The sequence below is a fragment of the Cucumis sativus genome, chromosome 1 (genome assembly GCF_000004075.3).
Source record: "Cucumis sativus cultivar 9930 chromosome 1, Cucumber_9930_V3, whole genome shotgun sequence".
Classification (NCBI taxonomy): Eukaryota; Viridiplantae; Streptophyta; class Magnoliopsida; order Cucurbitales; family Cucurbitaceae; genus Cucumis; species Cucumis sativus.
Window position 1 is genome coordinate 22,342,350 of NC_026655.2, and position 18,583 is coordinate 22,360,932.

At 31.6% G+C, this 18,583-nt stretch overlaps 3 protein-coding genes and 1 non-coding gene across 5 annotated transcripts; 1 reads left to right on the plus strand and 3 right to left on the minus strand.

Annotated features, from left to right (window-relative positions):
- The first annotated feature begins 3,066 nt into the window (after positions 1-3,066).
- Positions 3,067-4,964, plus strand: LOC101222130 (probable N-acetyltransferase HLS1). The gene is made up of 3 exons (XM_011660409.2): positions 3,067-3,522; positions 3,629-4,210; positions 4,306-4,964. Exons 1-3 carry the CDS (start codon positions 3,340-3,342, stop codon positions 4,732-4,734), a joined length of 1,194 nt encoding a protein of 397 aa, XP_011658711.1. The 5' UTR covers positions 3,067-3,339; the 3' UTR covers positions 4,735-4,964.
- A 3,096-nt stretch (positions 4,965-8,060) lies between these two features.
- LOC101221187 (SAGA-associated factor 11) lies at positions 8,061-10,993 on the minus strand. Of its 2 annotated transcripts, none has more exons than XM_004153671.3 (4): positions 10,847-10,993; positions 10,430-10,504; positions 8,623-8,934; positions 8,061-8,518 (listed from the first exon to the last, which is right to left on the minus strand). In XM_004153671.3, the coding sequence occupies exons 2-4, from the start codon at positions 10,469-10,471 to the stop codon at positions 8,336-8,338; spliced, it is 537 nt and encodes a 178-aa protein (XP_004153719.1). In that variant the 5' UTR covers positions 10,472-10,504; positions 10,847-10,993; the 3' UTR covers positions 8,061-8,335. The 2 variants fall into 2 exon arrangements, with proteins under 2 accessions (XP_004153719.1, XP_011658722.1); XM_011660420.2 differs by having other exon boundaries at positions 10,430-10,475; positions 10,847-10,968.
- Positions 10,994-11,017: 24 nt separating this feature from the next.
- On the minus strand, positions 11,018-11,089 carry TRNAE-UUC. The gene has a single exon. It is a non-coding gene; the product is annotated as a tRNA-Glu (tRNA).
- Positions 11,090-12,634: 1,545 nt separating this feature from the next.
- LOC101220953 (farnesol kinase, chloroplastic) lies at positions 12,635-15,428 on the minus strand. Its single transcript, XM_004153670.3, has 6 exons — positions 14,963-15,428; positions 14,079-14,146; positions 13,853-13,984; positions 13,389-13,504; positions 13,182-13,296; positions 12,635-13,075 (listed from the first exon to the last, which is right to left on the minus strand). Exons 1-6 carry the CDS (start codon positions 15,320-15,322, stop codon positions 12,898-12,900), a joined length of 969 nt encoding a protein of 322 aa, XP_004153718.1. The 5' UTR covers positions 15,323-15,428; the 3' UTR covers positions 12,635-12,897.
- Between the last annotated feature and the right edge of the window lie 3,155 nt (positions 15,429-18,583).

An 18,583-nucleotide genomic window follows, 5' to 3' on the forward strand; every position in this document is an offset into this window, starting at 1 on the left:
ATGATATGAAAACTATATATATACACACACTAGATAGCTAGTTAATTTATTTATTTTTGGACAAAGATTATTATTATTATAATATATTATATATGTGTTAATTAATATAATTGAATTTGAGTAAATATTAGAGATGGGAAGTAAAATGAGAAATTGTTATATGTAGGCAAGTTTTAATTGGGTTGAAGTTTATCCTAATAAAATGTCTTTATCTTGGAGTCAACTAAGAAAGATAAATTTTGGGGACAAAGGTCATAATAAGAATGAGACTTTGAAATTGAAGTCTAAGGGTTTTATCAACATTTTTGTCAACCACTTGGGATCAAAAAATTAAAGAGGTAACTAATTAATTCATCCTTGGAGGTTAATTATAAGAAAATTAACGAATTTTTCTTTCTAATTAAAGTCAATGTGATTAAAATCTCCTTTATTAATTAATGTGTGCCCTACATGATTAACATATATAAAAATAGGCATCATTATTGAAACCAAATAAAATCAATATACTAACTAGTTACTCCCAATTTTATCCAAATTGGGTGTAGCTTTTTATTATTGAGACATCATTTAAGGTAATTAGTCAAAATAATAAGCATATCTTAATAGTAATTAATTAGCTTGTAATATTTCTTGTGAGATTGAAAGTTTAAATTTCTATTCAAATACTTCAAAAAAAAAAAAATACTCAAAGTTCAAATTTACGTGCATTATGTTATATCTGTTAATAGTATGGTAGATTTGTTTTTGGTGTAAAATAAAACTTGGGTATTACTCAACTATTTAGACCATCTATTTATATTGTTGACCAATGTTAAAGATTTGTACCTATATATGTTGTTGTTGCAATAAATTAGTTTATTCTTGTAAGAAAATCGAGTTGATTACATGTTTTTTCTCAGGGCAATAAGTTTGTTTGACGTACATAAATTTTAGGTAAAAGAAAAATCGAATAAAATGTAGTAAAGCTACATATCTAGATATACATGTAGATAAAGATTAGATACTAAAAGGAGAAAACAAAGGATCTCATAGGCCAAAGGATATCTTATATTGTGTATAAATGATCCTAAACAAAGAGGTGGCCAAATTCTTTTGATATATAACAACTCATTAGTTGACTTTGTGGAAAGATGGTAAAGGCAGCTATAGCTAGGGTTCATGGTAAGAATGAGACAATTCAATACATCTTTTTGCTACATCCAAATATATATATCATATTTTTTTTAGCAGCCAAAACGAGAGAAACTAAAGAAAATTAAAATAGATTTTTATAAATACAAATAAATTCAATCCAACTTAATTATATGGATGATTGAGTTTTTCTTGAGAAAAAACTCAAGTCAAGTCAATTCAAATCGATTCTTAATTTACTTGTTTTTTTTTTATAAATATACTCACGACATCAAACATTCAATTATAAGGTTGAGCCAAAGTTTGGATGAGAGAATAAATGTTGCATATTTTTTCATGTGTTTATCCTAATATATATTTGCACACACACACAGTATATATTATATGTATAATATTTATTGGGTAATTGAGGTGTGTTATAATATATAAAGCATAATGGATTGCATGATAATTACTTGTTTGTCGCATGTGCGTTTAGATGAAAAGATGTATGCACGCTCTAAAAGCCCTACAAAGAGTATATTTGTCTCAATAATAATATTTACCACACAAATCTATATATATATATACACACACATATATATATTATAACACAAGAAATTTAAAAGATATATACATATAGGCATGGGTTTTTTAGTGGGGCTTCACTTTCATTTTCGAATCTAATTTTATTGTGTATAAAAGGAGAGAGAGAGAGAGAGAGGACCACCTAATTAAAGCCTCACCACCCATGTTCATACATACAAACAAAATCCAAGATAGGGACTTCACCCTCCATCCATTGTAGATTGTTTAAATATGTTTGTTTAAATATGTTAATTCATATGTCCGTATACTAATAATTACCATGTTTCTAACTTTTCTTTTAAAAAATTAAAATTGAATTTATATTTTACCTAGTTTTCTCAAATTTCAAAAGACACTTTTAACTTCGCCTTACACTTTGTATCATTTGAAGTTCAGTTGTACTTAATTGTTTCTATTATCGATAAAACATTCCTATGACAAGAATGATTTTAATTGATTCGGTATTATAATAATAAACTAGAGTACGATCACTTTTACCAAAAGATAAAATAGAAGTTTATATAATCAGAAGTTTAAGATCAAAGTATAAAAATTCAAACTTTTAACTTCTTAAAATAATTACATGTCAATTATCATGAGGTAAATACTCACGTTGGTTTAAGATCAAAATTTAGAAACAAAACCCCTGGAACCCTAGAAATGATATTTACCTAATTAACGAAAGGGTGTTAATAAAACAAAACAAACCAACAAATATAACAACATAATCGACAACCACTTTACTTTATGCAAAAAAAAAAAAAAAAAAATCATGCACTAAATTTTAGGCCAAGATAGGAAGAGATATTATTATTATTTTTTTCTTTTCCTTTTTCCCTGCCGGCAAGTGGCGACAAAGGAAAGATGGATCCAAAAGCCATTGCCAAAAGAAACCTATAAAAAAAAATTGGTTAAAAAATCTATGATTAGATTCTTATAACTAGTTTATATTACATCCACACGAGCAATAGAAGGACTTTTAAGCAAAATTATCCGTACTATATACATGATGAAATTAAAATTTAAAAAAATATTAGAAAGTGACATAAAAATAAAATTAAGGTTAATTTATGAACCAATGAATAATAGACACAAAGAAGAACATATTCTGAATGGAGTGTGCTCTATGGCGTGAGCCTGAGGTTATCCTAACGTTGTAATAATCTAATTAAATTACATCAAAAATGGCAAAAACAACTTACAAACAAAAACCACACAATATATCTTTGTCTCAACACCCTCTAAGTGTCTATGTGTGTGTGTGTGTGTGTGTTTTTATCTTTTTCTATAAACATTTTTTTTTAAAAAAAAGATCCCATAAATGGAACCCCACCAATTTGGGTATAAAATGCAAATCATCAGACTCAAAAATTTTCAAGCCCCTCAAGGTTTTTTAGATCTTTTTTTTTTCTTTTTTCTTTTTTGTTTTCTTTTGCACAAAAGAGAGAGCTAGGAAGGTAGCTGTTAGCACTATTGTCTTTTTAAAGGGTTGTTGATTGAACTTGTAATGTATTTATACATATAATGGCTAGAGAGAAGTAGTTATATATATATATATATATAGATAGATATAGATATAGATATAGATATAGATATATAGTATTATATATATATATATATATATAGTTTTCCAAAGGAAAAATGGGATGTGAAGAAGAAATTTTGATAATAAGAAGCTATGATGGGCAATCTGCAGATAGAGGTAGAGTGGAAGATCTAGAGAGAAGATGCGAGGTAGGGCCATCTGAAAGAGTTTTTCTCTTCACAGACACTATGGGTGACCCCATTTGTAGGATCAGAAACAGTCCCTTGTACAAGATGCTGGTATTTCCTTCCCACCACTTCCCCTTCTTCCCTTTCTTGTGTTCTTTTTTTTCTTTTATATATATAATATCGTAAACCTATTGACTTGAGTTTCTCGTTACTTCAGGTTGCCGAAGTGGATAACCAGTTGGTTGGTGTGATTCAAGGCTCTATAAAGGTGGTAACTGTTCATCAGGCGCCGAAAGACCGTGCTAAGGTTGGGTATGTTTTAGGCCTTCGTGTTGCGCCGTCGTTTCGCCGTCGAGGGATTGGTTGTAGCCTTGTGCGACGCCTTGAGGAGTGGTTTATGATTAATGATGTAGATTATGCTTATATGGCGACGGAGAAAGACAATGAAGCCTCTGTGAAGTTGTTCATTAACAAGCTTGGATACACTAACTTTAGAGTTCCAGCAATTTTGGTGAACCCGGTGAAACATTACCGATCATATCAACTCCCTTCTAACATCCAGATTGCTCGCCTAAAAGTAGACGTTGCGGAGTTTCTCTACCGAAAATTCATGGCCTCTACTGAGTTTTTCCCCCATGACATTGATCATGTGCTCAAACACAAGCTAAGCCTTGGCACATGGGTTGCTTACTACAAAGATGACGATGTCTCCTCCACCAAATTTGAAACGAACGGTAGCAAGTCGGAGATAACAATACCGAAGAGCTGGGCAATGCTGAGTGTATGGAACAGTGGAGAGGTGAGTGTTAAACTACGACTATCAACACAAGAAGCTTGCTTCTTAGACTGATAGGTTACAGTATATTTAATCATTTCATTAATTTTTTTCACAAGGTGTTCAAGCTACGATTGGGGAAGGCACCATTGTCATGTTTGATATATACAGAGAGCTCCAAGGTGATAGACAAGATCTTCCCATGTCTAAAGTTGCCATCAATACCCGATTTCTATGAGCCATTTGGATTCTATTTCATGTATGGGGTTCATCGGGAGGGGACGGGGACAGGGAAGCTGGTGAGAGCGTTGTGCCAATACGTACACAACATGGCGGCTGCAGCAAGGGACTGTAAAGTAATAGTAACAGAGATTGGAGGAGAAGACTCTCTAAGAGAAGAGATTCCACATTGGAAATTGCTGTCATGCCCTGAAGACTTGTGGTGCATAAAGGCATTGAAGAAAGAAGCAAGAAATAGCCTACATGAGTTGACAAAAACCCCACCAACTACAAGACCAGCCCTTTTTGTAGACCCAAGAGAGGTATGATGATCAAAATCATATCAATATTAATAAATCCCAAACTTACTTTAGTTAATCACAAATCACAAACTAAACCAAAATCCAACATATAAATTATAAACTTTCTATCTTTTATGTACATACCAACATGTACACACTTCCAATAATGGGTTGATTTTTGTTCTTGTCACTAATAAGAAAAACTATGACTTACATGATTTTGGTTTTATTCTAATGATAAAGATCTATTTTGATTCCCTTCTATCTTAACCATATTCAAACCCATCAAACACGAGTCCTTCCATTTGGGTGAAGTTTTTGTTAAATGATAATGTACTGTATAAAAGGGGACCATAGTAAGCTTTTATGCAAGGCTCAAGAAATTCACACTCATATACTCCAAATAAACTTGGGTATCAAGTGAGTAATGACTATCTTATTCAAGATGTCATGATCTATGTTCACACGACATACTCAAAAGAACTAATGATGTATCAATGGAGTTGAAAAGAATAAATTGGGCTGAAAAAATGAAGATGCACCTTTAAAAAGAGTTGGAGGACATATGGAAGGGTTTCTTTTAAACCCCACGTCATGTGTAAAGACATGTTTGAAATGATTTATTCAAATGCTTAAAACAAATTTCAGCACTTAAAATTCTTTTTTAAGCATTTGAGAGGTCATTTCAAACATGTCTTAATATCGTTCAGATAGGTCTATATCTAGAAAATCCGTGTCAAATGGAGTGGTGGGAGCTTTTATGTTGTAACTTTCACAACGGTGACAAAAAATCTTGAAAGATTTCCCTAATTAGGAGCCACCTTCACTGTGTCCTTTGCAACTCAAAATAATAATACCAATCTCTCTCTGCTTTTTCGGGACAACTCAATCATCAGCCTGAAGGTGGTCCTTTCTTAATTATTCCACCTGGCTACAACCCTCTTTCTTTCTTTCCCGCAGTAAAAAAACATCATACTCAGAGTCCTATTCAGACTGGGACGAAGAAATTTTGAAGCATAATTTCATCTTGTCTTTTTAGTTTTGCTCCAAGTTCATGTCCATCAGATCAGTTGATATAGCAAAAGGATCTAGCTACACGAAACCAAGTAGTTATATTCGTCAACCAAAAACAAAGTGGCATAAACTCGATTGGGATTATGATGTGTCTAAAAAATTGGATCAATTAACTCAAATAGGGAGTTATTCAAGGAGGAATCCTAAAAGCTAAAAAGACAATCTTCTATAATTTGGTCATATAGATTTCAAATCATCTTGTTTGTCAAGAATGCATTTCATAAATGAAATTATTCACAACATTATAAATATAATCTTTTCGTTTCTTTAGTAGATGAGACTTGGTAGATCAAATGAAGATGATCCAACAACTTGATGTTTAAATTGCAAATGTGGTCCCTTATAAATTGGAAAATGTTAGAATTTAGTCCTTATGATTTATAGCTAGAATTTAGTCTATATAGTTTGATAAAATAAGAGACCATTTACAAGGTTTTTTTTTTTTTAAGAAACTACTCACATGGTTTAAACAAGCCATAAACACTAAATTCTAACTTTCAAAATTGTAGGGACTAAATTCTAATTTTCTTCAAACCATACAGACCAAATTTATAACTTAATCTCATTTGATTGTATCTACCAATTACTTAACTGATAAAATCTTGGTACTCTTAGTTATTAATTGACAGTTCAAATTCACACACCACAACTATAATGCTATATTTAAAAAAAAAAAACAGTTATTGGATTTAAGATAGTTTATGGTGCAAATAAATATCAGAAATAACGTTGAAAACTATAAATATTTGAAATTATGTTACCATGAGCTTTCAAGGCCGGAGAAAAACTGCTCCCCAATTAATTAATCATTTATATTTAGATAGATATGATCTGCAAAAATATACACAAACCCAACACTCTCAGAAGTAACATAGTTTATAATTTACAAAAGCTTATCAGTTTCATGTAAGTTATTAATTTAATTCCTCTAACTAAAATTTTTTCAGAGATCCATCGGACCACCAGTGACATCTAAGTATCTAAAGTAGTATATGAAGGAATAGGGGCTATAATATAATGGAGAAAATGAAATAAAAGTAGAAAAGAGTGAGTAACGAATTATTCTGTATCTTTCTGCCAAGGAAGGAAATTCACCTCCCACTTTTTTATTAGTGATAATGATAAACCTTTTCAAATAAGGGAATGTGTGGCAACAACTATAAGAAATTCATAAAGTTTCTAATCATGATTAAATGAAGATAATAATCATACCTTCGGTGTTTGATGATGTGTTTATTCCTGCTTGAGAGAGAGGACAGAGAGGTAGGGCGTATTTTTTCTCCAAATCTTATAAAGAAACTACTTTATTATAGCTGAGTGGAGCACCTGCACTTCATTAGTGGTATGTTTGTGGTTTATAAGAATTAAAGAAATTAATCATTATTTGAGATCCTGTTTTGGAAAAAGGTTATTTAGTAGAGTCGCCACCTTCATGACAGTTGGAAGCATAACCAAAAATATTTTACAATATATTCCTCTATCTAAAAAGTATAAAAGTAATAACCACATTTTACTAGAAACAAAAACATTCAATAATTTTTGCAATATTGGCTCTAGCCTCACTTGCTTTCATATACAAGTGCACGAGAAGGTTAAAAAACTAATGGCCAAATTCAAGAAGCTATTATCTAACACTTCTTTTCATATTAACCTAAGAATTGAGAAGTATTGCAGTCGGAAATTCAAAGCAATTATATGGCAGAAAAAAGAAGGGTTTGTGTGAGAGAGACGTATCTGAGCACAATTCTTGTTCAATATGCTCATAGAAGAAATCAGCCATTCAGGTCTCATAAGCTTCCAAGCACTGCCCTATGGTCCCTGCAATCATACTTGAAATGTTTGAGCAAATGAAAGTGGAGCGTGGAGACCACTGATGCAGACTTAACTAACATTCTAGTTTTCCAGTGGCTGAGCATAGATTGGCAACCTTTTGGACCACCTTCCTGCAATTTGCTTCCATAAAATTGTTGATAGAATTTCTAGCAAAAGAGCTGAATATCTTAGGAACTGTCAGAAAATGAACAAAGCAAGAGTTTAACTGCCTTTAAAATCTTTGTGGCCCCTTTCAGAGGATCTAATATGAAAAGGACTAAAGCTTTATGGAAGCAAATTGAAATGTTTGAAACAATAGGAGATAGCATCCTCAACCACTACTCAATTTTTACAAGATTTGGAACTTGGAAAAAATATGTATGTTCTAACTAGGTAACCACAAAAATAGAACCCCACATCGAAAAAACATCCTGATTGGCCAATTGCACTCAATTTTATAATGGAAATTGAAGACACCAAATTAGAATTGCATTTAACTTCCATTTCCTCGAACTTCTGTACAAGATCTTCATCATCAAAATTTGGAACAGTTCAAATTAATGAACTCATAGTATAGATTCCAGACATGATATATTTTTTTCCCACGTAATGATAACTCATACAAAGAAGTCATGTAATGTAAAAACTGAACATGACAGGAGATATCATTATATTCCTGTGCGCATATTAAGATTACAGTATGTTTTCTCAAATTGGAATCATTCAACCATTGCTCCACTGTTCATGGGTCTTCAGATGTACCATTTGAGTACTCCTCCCCTGCAAGACTAGATGTTCCATTAGGTAAGCGATTCGTGCTGGTGGAATTGGGGTAAGGGGAATATGCAGAAACAGGATTGCCTCGTGAATACCGGCTCTGAGCCGCTGTACTACTTCTTGTTACTTTGGGACGAGCCTTTCTACCCTATAGTAGAGTAGACAGTTGATGAGACAAAGTGAAAAGAGATTAACAAAAAAGAAGCGGAACGTTTCTGAAAAACATATATTAATTACAGGGCAGAGAGTTACCCTTCCCATGCATTTCTCTAAATGAGGGGCAAATCTCCCAGCCATAATTGATCGACCACAATTCATGCAATCAAATATCTCGTTGGCAACAGATGGATGAGTTTGTCCAAAAATATCAACTACATATTTGCCGTTTGCCTCACTACTATTGCTAGAATCTGCTACTCTTACTCGTGCTTGTGCTGAAAGTCTTAATTCTTCTTCTTCCTCTTCTAAGTTACGATCAAGACCTAACCTTGCTATTCGATGGCATTCCGATGCAATATCAACAATCACGGAATCCAGGAGATCCCCAAACAAATTAGATGAAAGCTGCAAATATGAGGAAAAGAAATACCAGTTAGCTATGTGTCTTCTAATAAGGAAATCAAAAATTGAAAACTAATACGACTATACTTCTTGAGTTTCCATGACATGTTTGACCATTACCCATACTAAGACTAAGCCTTGAAACTTACACCTTCTTTGAAGCATAAGAGGCCTTATGTCTCTACGCCAAACACACTAAATGTTGAAGTCTTTATGTCCCATGTATCAATCAGACGAATGATATCAATTTGCCCCATTAGGCCGTTATTACGAAAGATATAAGTTTTTATGTAATGATATTATGTTTATACATGAGCTGTATTGGCTATTGCTATCTTTGCAACCTAGGCTTAGTGATGATAGTCGTTGCATTGAGAATAACCTGTCAAAATTTTCAATAAAGTGTCCATTTACCGGAGTGATCTTTTTTGTACTTATATGACTATTATGTTTTATTTAAGTGGTCACTTGTGACTTTATAGAGGTTGAGCATTCGAGTGAGAGGCTTGGGAGATGGCTACTAGGTTTAATATCTCCCTTTAGGCCTCAGTTACAAGACCTCTTGGTAATTATGACCATTGTCTTCTTTTTCTTCTTCTTTGGATTGGAGTTCTTTCCTGTAATTTTTTTCTTCAAGACTCTTTTGTTCGGGTTTGTTTGTTGTATGCCCTTATAATTTTCTATTTTTCTCAACGAAAAGTTGGTTTCTTACCACACTATATATATGTGAATGTACAAATTTAGTATTTGTGTAATTGTTATTAAAATTGAACCAAATGTCTCAACTTGCGGCTTATCCCTAGCCTCTTTAAGAGGACAAGCTTGAGACGCCTTACACTTTCAAAACATTGGTGCTGACAGACCATTGCTAAAGATCCTTTCAAAAGAACCAGCTAGATGCATCTTAACCTTCTTGATAATCCAGGTAGAAATATCATATATTGTACACACATGACTTAATATTTTTTTACAATTCTATTTCTAGCACATACCAGTGACAATAAAGAAAACTTACTGCAACAAATCTCACAGAAAAATAAAAATCCAATTTCAGGGGAACAATCTGGTTGAGTATCATTAAACTGAGGGGGGGAAGTCTGTGAAAGAAAGCTCACTGATTAAGTAGTTTCGTTGTGGCAAGTAACCAGTTGGATTGATAAGGTAAGGATTATTTAATAGCTTGAAAGTTAAGCAAGTTAGACCATTTGGCTTGTAAACCGTTTTATAACAGTGGTATAGTCCCATTGTTCATTCTTTCCTGAAGTAACTAATTCAAGAAACCAACGGATTTCAGCGGTTAGAAATACTTTGAGGCACATCAATATTATAATGCCATTTTTTCTCTTGTAACACGCATAGTCCATACAACTAATTCAAGTTTTCATTCTTCACCGTAAACAAAGCAATTATAGGTTTTACCGTCATTTCCCATTATTCATATACTGAGGTGCTAAATGCAAACAAGAAAATGAAAAAGAAACATAAAGGGAAAAGCTACCTGAGTTTGTGAAGATGCATTGTCCTCATTAGGCATTGACATGGATCTAGAAGCAGGAGGAGTTTCAATATAAGCCTAGAAACATAATAACCAGAACAAATGTCATTAAACACAACGACTGAACAAGTTTAAAGCAACACAGTAAAAAAAATAAATCCAATTTCAAGGATCATCAAAAACAGAAGTTGAATAATAGACTAACGAGAGGATTTACACATTCTGAAATGAATCAAACTTGTAAAACTAACCGATCAAACAAAATACAAAAAAAGAAAAGAAATCTTCTAACATTCTAAATATTGCAAACTGGCATCAAACGCAACATTTCTGGAAATTGTTTTACTGGAAAAACGTTCGTAATATTGGCAAAATCAATGAGGAAAATTGAAAAATGTAGAAAGGTTTAGGCGTACGTACTTGTATGAAGTTGAAGTCGAAGCAAAAATGGAGAGAGCGTACAAATCCAAACACAGTAGGACTGGAGAAGATTGCAGAAAGAGGGAAGTTTCATCGAGAAAGAAGAGGGCATCGAAAATATGTTAAAAATAATAATTTTACAAAAACAAAATAATAAGATGGAAAAAGGAATTCCGTTGCCGGGAATCGAACCCGGGTCTCCTGGGTGAAAGCCAGATATCCTAACCGCTGGACGACAACGGATGTTGTTGGAATCAGAGAATTGAAATTAAATTTTAATATATACTTTTCAAAGCAATTTGATTATGAATCACTCTTGAAGGTGTCAACGCCGACCCAAATATTACGCACATTAGTGGAGTTAAATACCAATCAGAATCCTTTTAACTCACATGATCTCGAAGCAGCCAACCAACGTCACTTGGCAAACTAACAAGGTTACACATTACATCCAATTTCATTAATGTATTTGATATATGTGTTGAGACTCTCTAAAATATGAATGAGATGTATAGGTTCGTCTACCAATGTGTCTTATGTTACATCTTGCAATGACTAAAGTTTTGATACTAGTTTCGATATTGAGATTTCAGTTTGTTTAGATCAATAGTTATCTTGTTTCTACTCTCAATCTAAGTTAAATACTATTTATTTGGAGTGAATAGATGTCATACTTTGTGTTTTATGTACGTGTATAAAGATGTTGGAAATATTTGTGAAAAATTGAGTATCGACTTTAAACACTTGAATTTACGGACGTATCGGCATATCTACGGATATTTTAATCTTTCATTTAGTATATCCGTTATTTGTGAAAGAATTTAAGCCAAAGGTGGAGATTTGTTGGAATGCCTTGACCTATTATATGACAATTCAAATGACCAAGTTGGGAACCTTGCCAATTATTTTGTATTTTATAACATTCTCTCTAATAAAATTATATTCCAATTGTCTTGTGGATCCAACTAGAACTATGTACATTGTCAGTGAACCATGTAAATGTTTTGTTTCGACTATAAAATTTGAATTTTCCTACGATCTCATCATCTATTTGAGAGTGGTCGTTAACTTTAGAGATAAACAATGAAATTGACTTAAAATACAAAGAACCATTTGTGCAACCACTCCACTCGTGTATTCATCTTAATAAATATATTTTTATACTATATTTAATGTCATTGATAGTATTTCCTAAGCAACCTTGCGATATAATCAACCATAATATATTTAATTATTATTAATTTTTTCTTTGGCTTTAATAGAAGTGAGGATTTAAATCCCCAAATTTAGGGAGATTATTACTATGCCATGGATATGAAAAATACAGCTTTAGGGCACAATAAACATGTTTCACCCAAATTGTTGTACTCAAAGTTGGAGAAGAAAATGGAAATATGTAGTAATCTATGCAGCTTTTATAAGTTCGAGAGTATTCCGATTACTACCATATTTAAGAGTTTTTTGCAATTAGTGTTTGTATTAAATTAAACCTACAAAATTATATACTTAAATTTAGCCCTTCAAATTTACAACCTTAGAGAAATTAGGACTCCAATTTTTATTTTAAAAGTTACCCCATGGTAATAATTATAAAATGGCACTCAAATTTTTTTTATTGCAAAAATTTAACTTTTTTGTTTTTCTCTGTTCTTTGTTTTGTTTGGCGATCTTATTCGTTTCCATGAGGCAGCTCGGATTTCATCTTCTTCTTCAAGCTGATTTTAGCTTCTCTGCATATTGAAGTTCCAATCACTGTTTCGTTGGAACTTCACAACACAATGCATTCCCTTTAACATAATCACATGGATTTTCATAACAATAGCTTCAATAGAATTTCATTATAAATGTCTAATATCAGCTGGTTCAGTAGAATCTATTCAAGTTAACATAATAAAACTACATGTCAAATAGGATTTGTAAGAAATCTTCTTGTGTCCAATCACATCGTGAAAAGCCAAGTTGTCGCCCCGTGCCTTGTGACATTGCAAAACGACATCCCCATTTCCCATCTTTCTAGACGTAGCAACTTTATCTTTTTGGCTCAAAAAAGTCTAAAAAACTAGGCTCCCTACCAGAAACGAAGTGAGTGGAACAGTGAGGTTGTCGTCAATCTCAGTGCTTATGGGGAGAGACTCCACCAATGCTGAGGCAAGGGACACAATTAAGAATCTCATAGCCATTCCGACGCTTGCCTCAACATACCCAAACAAGGAGAAATAGTACATATATCTGTCATTCACAAATCACAATACTTACTAAACCAACCCAGAAAGATCACAAACACAGTAACTCGTTATACTTGATGACTCAAATCCAAAGCGAAGAGAGAGTTTACCCAATAGATGCAAGAAAACCAGCAGTTGCCATTGCCACACTACCAGCAAGTGACTTGTTTTTATTGTAAAAGATCTTTTCACTTCCAAATCGTCTTCCAACAATATCAGCAAGCCCTGAAATAGTGAAGTGTGAAGGTTGTTAAGGGTAAGCTCTAAATTTGTGGTTGGAAAGAGTTAACAAGTTGATAGACAAAAGTGAAAAGTACCATCTCCGGCACATAAGTTGCATATCAGAGCAATTGAAATGGGGGATGTCCTCCAGTAGAAAATACAAACAAACGTAATTGTTGCAACATAATACAAAGGCCCCTTCAAAAGCTCCCTGATGGATAAAAACATGCTGGTCAAATTAGAAAATTAAGCATAAATGAACCAAATAATGAGCGCTATGCTTTTTTTTGTGAGTATTGTCCAACATTTGTATGAATGGCTCTTATTCTTTGAGTTCTCCAGGAGGATAACATTTCATGCACTACTACTGAATAAATACTGTCATCTATTAATTTTCAACCATGGGTTAATACATCAAATGATGTACAATTGAGCCAAAAAGAATTGCAATGGCAAACAATGAATGGAAGAAGAAGCTAACAAATGGAGAGAGTTTTCCTAAGATTCAACATTCATTTGGTTAACTGTATACTCGATTATGTTCTTTACAAAATTGTACCTGTAGTCTCCATATCTGCTCATTGACTTTAACGTAGCCTCATCTTTCAATATCCCAAATCCCAAGAGGAGCATTCGCATTACATTGGCACCGGGAATTAGAGATGCAAGTATTGCTCCTTGATAACCAGAACTACAAGGAGTAGCATCATTTGATTCAAGCATATAAGTGCAAGTACAGGAGTAGGAGAAGGGTCAGAATTAACATTTTTTAAAACTAAGTTCACCTGAACATAGGCCAACAAAGCATGAAAGCAAGCCCAATGCTTATATGAACAAGCTTCCTGTTCAATTTCTGAACCAATTATAGATAAGTACACACCTCTGATAAAAGATCAGAATTGTTTCACAATTTGAAGCTTTCACATTTCCACGGATAAGCATTTTCAATTGTCAGAAAATGCATAACATTGATTATTTATAAGCAATGTACATAGAACATGAGCCTTGTTGAACTGAATCAATCATTTTCATATGGTATAACAGCACAAATATCGTACTACGGTCATGTTATAATCCGATCTCGCAGGAGACATTTAAGATTATGATTTCTTTTAGTTCAAGAATTACAGGAGTCAGAGGAGGTAACATAAGCATAGTTCAATTGGCATATACTTGTACTATCAACTAGAAGTCTAAAGTTCGATCTCTCCATCCCACATCCTGTCGTTGAATCATTGCTTTTGGATAATAATAGTTGCTTTTCATCACTTGATCTAGATTCGGATGGGCCACTAAAGCTATGTTTTAAAGTGCTTGAAACCAAAAGCATCTTTTCTGTGAACAAGGCACTTGCAGTTCAAATCAACAACACAAAACTAATTTTGAAAACAGTCAAAATTCTTGAAGTGCCTTATGGAAAAGAACACCCCCACAAAGTAGAGCATTATGAGTCCAAAAGCAGCAGTAGACGATCAAACGAACTGTTACTAAGCACTTTTTTTTCCTTAAATACTTATTCAAAAACCACACTCAAACGCACTCCAAGAAAACCCCAGTGGATAATAATTAACTAAAACATTTACCCTGTAGTTGTAAACTCCTATTTTAGACCGTTTCCATTTTCTCAAGACAATAGAAAAGGAAAATCAGTGAACAAAAGGAATAGAACCTGGTCGAGCCCACGTTTCGCGGTTTCCGCCCATAATTGAAGCAGAGATAAAGCGACTCCACTGGACAAGGCGGTGGCGCAGATGTCGGAGACCACCGGATTTTCAGGAAAAAACATAACTGCGGAAACTGGGCAATGTTTCCGACGGATTTTGGAGGGAAATCTCAAAGAGAAGGTGGGGGAGGGGAAAATTGGAGTAGAGAGAAACGGAAAGTGGGGGTGTGAATGGAGAGAGAAAAGTTGGGGAGGTGAGGGGAAGGAAAGGGCCAAAGGACCCAAATGAGGAGGGGAATGGAAATTGAAGAATCGCAGGCATGTTTGGTTTACTTGAAAAAGATTGAGTGAGCGGAAAGTGGCCATGGGGGCTCAACCATGAACAGGTCGCTGAGCTTGCGTGGGATTTGTGATTAAGGATTTAACGAAGCAACAGGTAAATGACAAAATTGGTAAATGTCTATCAGATATCTGTTGGGATTACTGCCATCTCGGTGTAATCTAATCTCTACCTGCAAAATCGTTCGTACATTCTAAATTTTTTAATCTTTTACGAAATCTGACGACTCAATCTCTCTACACAAATTGTCTGTATGATTATTATATGGCCAAAACTCAGTCAGTCATTCTTTTTAAAACATTTCTTATCTACTTTCCTATCTTTCAAATTACTTTGCTTTCATTTTTTCATCGCAATTCAATCATACAATCTTCTTAATTCAAACATTACAAGAATCATTGATCTCCATATCTATTGTCTTTTTTTCGTTAAGAACAAAATAAGGGTTGGTGTATAGCCATCAGTAAATCTATAGCCACCATTTTTAAGTCTGACTCAATTTAGAAGTAGAAGCGTCCTCAAATGGACAAAACAACAATTTGTTTTAACAATCCATGAACTAAGAAAACAACTTTTTAAGTTGAACTTTCATCGATTGAATTAGAACAATAAAATTTGCGGTAGATAACAAAATATTAAAACTATTTATAAAATACAACAAAAAAAACTCAAATACGTCAATACTTTCACATTTTTAAAGATAGTAAAATAAATTAAAATATTTATCAACAATTGCAAAATTTTTAGATATATCACTCGTTATCAAAGGTTTGTTATTGATATAATTTAAAATTTTATTAATAGCTTGTAAATATTTTATCAAATTTGCTATTCTTAACAACTTTTTTAAAATATTTTACTACTTTTAAAAATGCAAAAAAATGTTTTCTTTCTCTTGTCCCTTTTTCAATACAAATAAATAAATGAATAGAACTTGTACTTTAGTAATGTATATTAGTTCTAATAAGAACTAGAGAGAATAATGAAAGTACCCAAAAAAAATATTTAGGAATTGAATATTTGAATGAAGTTGTTTGTTAATAGTTGAGTGTGTCAATAACTCAATACATCTTTTAATTGACTATTTATTATTTTTAAGTACAGGATAATTTTTTATTTTAAAAACTTTACCAGAGGCCATGAAATTTTATGATTTAATTAAAGAATTTAGTTTTTATTTTGAATACCAAATTTGGTGTAGAAATTGAATTAGTGAAAGCATTTTTTTACATTTGATTTTTTTTTTAGTTTTAAGAGTATTTCTGTTTAATTTCCGTTATGAATAAGTGGAATTTTTTTCCCAAGTCTTTGAATCCTTTTATTTAGAAGTTAATACTTAAACATCTGTTAATTTTATTTTTTTAAAATGACTACCCTGGATTTTTAAAAAGCAATCAAAATAAAATTTTCACTCATTCTAATGTTGTATTTTGCTTTATTAATTCCATATATTGTTTGATTTAAAAAGCAAATATATATTTGAATTGTTTTAATTTTTTAATTACGGTAAAAAAATCTTAAATCTGAAACTTAATTAAAAAGTCATTTCCACCCAAATTAAAATAGTGCAAAATTCTTAAATAAACTCTTTTATTTTCAAGAGTAATTTCTTTTAACAGCACAAAAAAAAATTAACCTATTTACAAAACATTGCAAAAACATATCATATATATACACAGGGAGAGTTTGATGAATTTTGTTATGTTTTATAAATAGTTTTAATAATTTGTTATTTTTGAAAAAAAATTAATATAACGAAGTGTCAAAATATTTACATTTTATTGAATAATTTTGAAAATGGAAAAAGTCAACGGATCCACAATGGTAAATACAAAAAATGCTTCAATCAATGCACAATTAATCGATAACACGCGCACATGTAATTCTTATTTTAAATGAGCATGATTTGCGATCGTGTAGGAAATAATACACAATCGTGTAGTTTATGATACAAGTTTGTTCATGATACACGATCAAGTAGTTCATGATAAATGATGGTTTTGAAAAGTTCATGATACACGATTGTATAGTTCATAATAAACGATGATTTTGAAAAAGCTCTACAATAAATGATCATGTAGTTCATCTCTATCCACAACACATTGAAAAAACAATACATGATTAATTGAAAACAGAGATAATAATAACATAAGTATAATGAAAAGGAATAGTAATAATTGTAGAAGAATGATCACGATTTCAAAAAAAAATATAAAAGAAAAAAAAATTACAAAATAATAAGAGAAGAAGAACATTGTTGTGAAGTAAAGGCGGAAGAAATTAGAGATACCCAAAATTCAAAAGCGCAAAGAAAAACTTGAAACATTAAAAAAAAAAAAAAAAAAGCCCATTTCATGAGCCATTCTTATTTTGTTACAAATACTTTTGGATTTTATTACATTCAATTAAATTACCATTTAAAAATGTCCATTTTTTAATTTAAGTAAAACATTGTGTTGGCACGCGTATAATTTTGATTTAACATTTAAATTTCAAAATGTTACTCTCCGTTATGTTTTGATTTTAATTTAAATTTAGTACGTTAAGTTTTGATTTTAATTTAAATTTAGTACATATGTCTACAATTTCACCTCCAAAATTTGATTATTATTTTTAATTTGTTCTCTAGATTTCAAATTTTCTTTTACTAAAAACTCACTTTCAGTTTTTTATTTTAATTAACTTGAACCAATTACAAAAGCAAAATTTAAATATAATTTTAAAGTGATAAAATATTAAAACATAATTAATTATTATAAATTAATTAGTAGATATTAATATTAAAGGAAAAAAAATATTATGTAAAATAAAGTTCACCGTCTGTTTGGTTGAGATTATAAAAGTATTTAATTTTATAAAATAAACTATTTTAAAAAACACGGTAGCAAATTAAAATAATGTATTTTTAAAAATTTCATTTATAAGATAATCTATTTTGAGAAAATCTTTAAAGACCAAATTGACATATCAATACTTATAAAAAAGTCTAACTAAACATTAAGTGTTTAATTTTTAAACTCAATTCCAAAAAAATGTTTAAAATAAAATGTATTATTAAAAAACATTTTGATATTAATTCAATCCAAACAGACTCTTAATCTTAATATGCTAATCATTATCTCATTTTTTGTTTTTACTTTATAACTTTAATCATATTTAATTTTCTTTCTATGTATTACAATTATTTACATTCTTAAACATAATAGTTGAATTATTAACGAAATTCCAAACCAAAATCAATTTTTTTGAAAGCTATTTATTTTAGTATTATTCTTTTTATAAAAAAG

Coding starts and splice junctions, on each gene's coding strand:
- LOC101222130 (XM_011660409.2), top strand. CDS start 3,340: ATGGGATGTGAAGAAGAAATTTTGATAATAAGAAGCTATGATGGGCAA. Junction 3,523..3,628: donor GTCCCTTGTACAAGATGCTG/GTATTTCCTTCC, acceptor TCGTTACTTCAG/GTTGCCGAAGTGGATAACCA. Junction 4,211..4,305: donor GTGTATGGAACAGTGGAGAG/GTGAGTGTTAAA, acceptor TTTTTTCACAAG/GTGTTCAAGCTACGATTGGG.
- LOC101220953 (XM_004153670.3), bottom strand. CDS start 15,322: ATGGCCACTTTCCGCTCACTCAATCTTTTTCAAGTAAACCAAACATGC. Junction 14,147..14,962: donor CGAAACGTGGGCTCGACCAG/GTTCTATTCCTT, acceptor TAATTGGTTCAG/AAATTGAACAGGAAGCTTGT. Junction 13,076..13,181: donor GGTTTTCTTGCATCTATTGG/GTAAACTCTCTC, acceptor TGTGAATGACAG/ATATATGTACTATTTCTCCT.
- LOC101221187 (XM_004153671.3), bottom strand. CDS start 10,471: ATGTCAATGCCTAATGAGGACAATGCATCTTCACAAACTCAG. Junction 8,935..10,429: donor ATGCATCTTCACAAACTCAG/GTAGCTTTTCCC, acceptor TCATATTTGCAG/CTTTCATCTAATTTGTTTGG. Junction 8,519..8,622: donor TAGAGAAATGCATGGGAAGG/GTAACTCTCTGC, acceptor ACTCTACTATAG/GGTAGAAAGGCTCGTCCCAA.